A 5,000-nucleotide genomic window follows, 5' to 3' on the forward strand; every position below is an offset into this window, starting at 1 on the left:
AATGTACCTCAACTTGTTAGTAAGATCGGCAGTTATTCGCATGCATATGCAACAAGCTGAAGGGTAAAGAGGTACGTAAGGATAATTAATTTGCACAATAGGACAATTATTCCAGAATTTATTACGTAACGATAAATCCACTGCAAATTAATTGCGAAAACATTTAGTTTAAATGGAGTGAAGGTAAAGTGAAAGTCAAGAGTCTTAACAAATCTCACGAAATGTACAGATACTCAAAATACGACTTAAGTACTCTAGTTTACACCACTGGGGAGCTGTGCTATTCAGCAGTTGATGACGATATATACGGCATCATGCACATGTAAGAGGTCATGTTGGCCATACTGTCCAAATACACAGGTGTTAGGACAGTTTTGACATACATGCTGCTGAATATATTTCCAGTAGAAAACATAGCCCTAGTTTTCTTCAGTTCGTTACGTTCCCTGATTGTAACACATGTTGACTACAAGCTGAGTAAACAACATAGTTCACTAGCATGTTATTATACCACCTCAGATAAAGCATTTGGGCTATAATAGCTGGCTATCATACTCACGACTTAAAGCAAAAGATACCAGAGCAAATAGTTTTTAAATTTTACGGAATTACAGGGAAATTTACGAAGCACAGCGTATGGAGTATAGAGTGACTGAATGCCATGGGCATATGGACGAGCTGCGCAGTTGCTCATCTATTTTTCATGAAAACAAAATCAAATATTCAACACACACCACCTAGAGGGAGAAGAAAAGGGTATCATACGTGGTTGGAGAGCAGGAGGAAAAGCGGCAGAAAATAAAGAAATAGGAAATAGAGATGAATGACGCTCTGGACAGGGGTATTGCAAAGAAGATGATATGTTTGAAATTGCATCACAAACACACAGACATTTGCATGTAGATACTGAAAACATGTGGGATGATTGTGGGAGTGATTCAATATGGGAGAGTGCGAAGTCTGAAAACTTGTTTACAGGGACATTGTGGAGGAGGTGTGAAAACAATCGGTTCCCAGAGCCAGAGGAAGGCTAAATGAAAGATGAATATAGCCACCGCCAATTAGCTCAAAGCAGGCTGGCATGCTTGCTCGGGGATCCTTCTCTTTCCCTCCATCCCTTTCCTTTGCTCTCTCCCTGCATCGCTTCGTCTCCTTTTTCTCCAATTCATATTGGTTGCTCTTCAATCAATCCCTCAGCTCCCACGCTCATTTATTTGGTTCAACAGGCTGTGCATGTGTGCTACGTAGTGTGTGTGACATATTTTACTAATTTCCCTTTTTCAGTAGAAAGCCTTTGGTACTCTGAAGCATTTTTGGATGTGGTGTCATTACTGCTGCTTATCTCCACTCCCCACCCCTCTCTCTCTCTCTCTCTCTCTCTCTCTCTCTCTCTCTCTCTCTCTCTCTCTTGCTCTCGCTCTCTCTCTTGAGTATCGGTGGACATGTCTCACAGAGATCCTCACAGTCACAGCCTTGCACATTAATGCATAAAAGCCAACGCAGTGAGAAAACAACCGGAACACATGCTTGCTTTGACACACAATGCATACAATCACACATGTAACCATCTCCCCTCCCCCCCCCCCCCCCCACACACACAAACTGTGTGTGTGTGTGTGTGTGTGTTTGTGTGTGTGTCACTTGCATACAATAAGTAATCATAAACATGAATGCAGCCATAAATATGAACTGGAAAGCAGACACCGAGCTGAAACCATAAAGCTGCTGTCAGCACTTTGTTTGGATTAAATTATTTTTTTATTGAGTCTCTCATGGTTCCCATTGGGATCTATGGCTGGTAGTAAAATATATACAGGAGAACCACGAGGGTCAATCATAAACCCAGTCGAGGGGCGCGTGAAAGGTACTGAGGGCCACCTACAATAACAAGAGGCATCATTGTGTTACGCATGCCCTTGCGAACACAACGGTGTGAGACATGAAAAGATCATCATGGTATTTCTAGTGCATGTAAAGTGAGAGAATGAACTTAACGAGAAGGGGCCTTAACGAACAACAGCTGCCTGCAGGTCGAGAGGAGCCCGGAGGAAGGGAGGGGTCGGCGAGACACGGGGCTGCCCGAGATACAAATAGACCCACCGCTGACCCACTTCCACACAGCCCAGTGAGAACAGAGGATGGAGTGACCACACTCACCTCCAAAGGGACATCGACTGATCGGGATCAACCACTGAGTACTCCACATACTGCATTACTACCATATAACATATTGTATTTTAAGTCGACCTTCCACAATGAAGGACCGCAACATGTGTTGTATTTATACAATGATACCTGGGTGTAGTATTTAGAATACATGCATGAAATTTGAATATTTTGAATGATGTGAAATTATGAATTTCAAATTGCTCCATATATGGACATCGAGTGGTCAAGTGGAAGTCTGTATGAAATAAAGTGGGATGGATGGATGCATTTCAAACAGGATGATATGTAAGCAAAGCAAATACTTAAATATGTAATGCATATCAATACTGGGGATGTAATTTGTGTCATATAGAAACCACTGCTGTATAACCGGTCATATTACTATTATAATACCTAACATCCCAAGCAAAATAGTATATTTATTCCACACTCTGGTAAAGTACAGACCTTTCGGGCTTCTACAATTGAAAATAATATGTTACTTTGCCATGGCATGCCTGGGATTCAAGCGCATGAGAGAGAAGAAATTACCGAGGATGACCCAGTAAAATGCCTCCCACAGAGCTAAACACATTTCTTGCTACAATTTAGCCAGGTTTTATTAAGGAGATGGTCTATTTGACCCCTCTGATTGATTGCTCTTCATAGCGGTTTACACCCAGTACATATAGCCATGAAATTGACATTTTCACAGTGGAGCAGCCTGTTTTTTCACCCCGCATGATGGAACAAGGGCTTGCACACACACACACGCACACACACACACGCTTGAACACACACATGCTTGAACACACACACACACACACACACACACACACACACACACACACACACACACACACACACACACACACACACACACACACACACACACACACTTGAAAAGACACACACACACACACACACACACACACACACACACACACACACACACAATCACACACAACATACACACTTCAAGCCCCCCCCCACACACACACAGTGGAAACCTGTTACAAAAATGTATTACTATTCTAACTGCACTCACACTGGTTTGTGGAGTCAACAAATAAAGGCCTACGCCTCCAGATCCTAGCAATCTTCTGCCACAGGCTGCACAAACAAATCCGATTGGAGCTCGTTTATCATAGGGCCTGAGGAGGTGGGGGAGACCCATGGATTCGACGTAAGTAGCGAACACAAAAAATGGATGCGTGAACTCTAAATGATGTTTGCTCTGGCCCCACAGCTACGATGATCCAGACAATGAAACAGAGACAATGAAATCTTATAGTTCTCTCGTTCGCTATAGTGATCTCCTCACTCTCTGTCCTGATCGTCACCTCCCATTCACTCCACATCAAGCCCGTGGAGGGGTCTCCCGGTGCGCTACTGTGTGCCCATGTGCACGGCAGCTAAGAACTGCCCCACAACACAGCCACCCACAGTCATTTGTCACAACACACATAAACAACAACCACACAAACACACACACAAACATACGCAGACGTATCTATAAACATTCAGAAAACCATTCAGCCTATTCAGTTGGTCCAACTTTTAAATAATATTCAGTCCAAGTTAATTTACAATCATTTAGTTTAGGGTCCGCTGTGTAGAATTTAGCAGCAACTAGCGGCGAGGTTGCAGCTTTCAACCAACGGGGCAGTTAGGACGGATAAGCCACGCCCTCCTCACCTGTGCGAGGGTTGATGGTGAAGAAGTTCTGAGGGTTGCCGCTGACGATGCGGTAGGTGAGCGCGCCGCGGTCGGCGGCCAGCGGGGGGTTGTCGGGGTCCTGGGCCTGGACCTGGATCACCGGGACGTCCCGCGGGGAGTTCTCGGGCACGGCGGGCCGGTACGCCGGCTCGGAGGTGAGCGGGGCGTTGTCGTTGACGTCCTCCACCTGGACGTAGACCTCGATGCTGGCGTGGTGCGGCACCACGCCGTGGTCGCCGGCGTACACCGTCAGCCAATAGGAGTCCTTGGTCTCGCGGTCCAGCGAGTCGGTGGTGTAGATCACCCCTGGGGGTCAAGAGGGGCCAACCGGAAGGTCAGAAAAGGCTCTGTACGGTTTAGGATAATGTATATAACAACATATATAATCTTTCAAATTGATGCTGAAGGATGCTTTATCTCCATTGTAACCCTTAGGAATAAGTATGATGATGAATGACTTCCTGAAACTATTTATATGAAATAGTGGGAGAGATGTTCAAGGTACATTCATCATGCTTTAAAACATTACAATGTTTGGGGAGTTCATTTGAAGACAGAGCCATCGTCTAAGTGTTTTGCCAGATCTTCACGCAACACACGGTTGCCTAATTTTCTCATTTTTATTTTGTTTGGTGGCTTTGTGACTTCAGTTATGACTCTTGAAGATAAGGTACGTGCACCAAGACACTCCACAGTGATCGCTATCCCACAGCATAAGCAAAAGCTACAGAGGCAGCGTTGTGGTTTATTAAATACATAAACCACCTGCAAAGAAACCTCTGACCTTTGGTTGAAGCCCAAACCCCAAATTTGAGATTAAACATCAGTCCGACCAGACCCCCGACTCAACTCCGAGAACAGGGTCTGGTAAAGCATTTCATGGCTTTTTTATGTTGCTTTTTTTAACACAGAAAGAAAAGAAAAAAAAGCGACCGGCCCTTCTTCTCAACACGTCTGTCCTTCCTCGTATTTCTTACAAGAAAGAAGCAGGAAACACCCCCAGCGGTGCCTGGTCAATGTTGACACCGTGCCCAGAGAGGCAGCTCATGGGGAGGGGGCTGGCCTGTGCATGCTATCAAGGACAGAGTCGATGCGTTTAACACACCATCCGTTTAACGGCGCACAGGGAGTAC

The 5,000-nt window shown here is 45.0% G+C and overlaps 1 protein-coding gene across 4 annotated transcripts in view; it reads right to left on the reverse strand.

Annotated features, from left to right (window-relative positions):
* Positions 1–5,000, reverse strand: part of fat3a (FAT atypical cadherin 3a) — a 148,840-nt gene that overhangs the window by 71,006 nt on the left and 72,834 nt on the right. For all 4 annotated transcript variants that reach the window (XM_060076342.1, XM_060076340.1, XM_060076341.1 and 1 more), the window contains exon 3: positions 3,847–4,173. In XM_060076342.1, coding sequence (XP_059932325.1) covers positions 3,847–4,173 — 327 coding nt within the window. The remainder of the gene's footprint in view (positions 1–3,846; positions 4,174–5,000) is intronic.

Source organism: Gadus macrocephalus, chromosome 16 (assembly GCF_031168955.1).
Source record: "Gadus macrocephalus chromosome 16, ASM3116895v1".
NCBI lineage: Eukaryota > Metazoa > Chordata > Actinopteri > Gadiformes > Gadidae > Gadus > Gadus macrocephalus.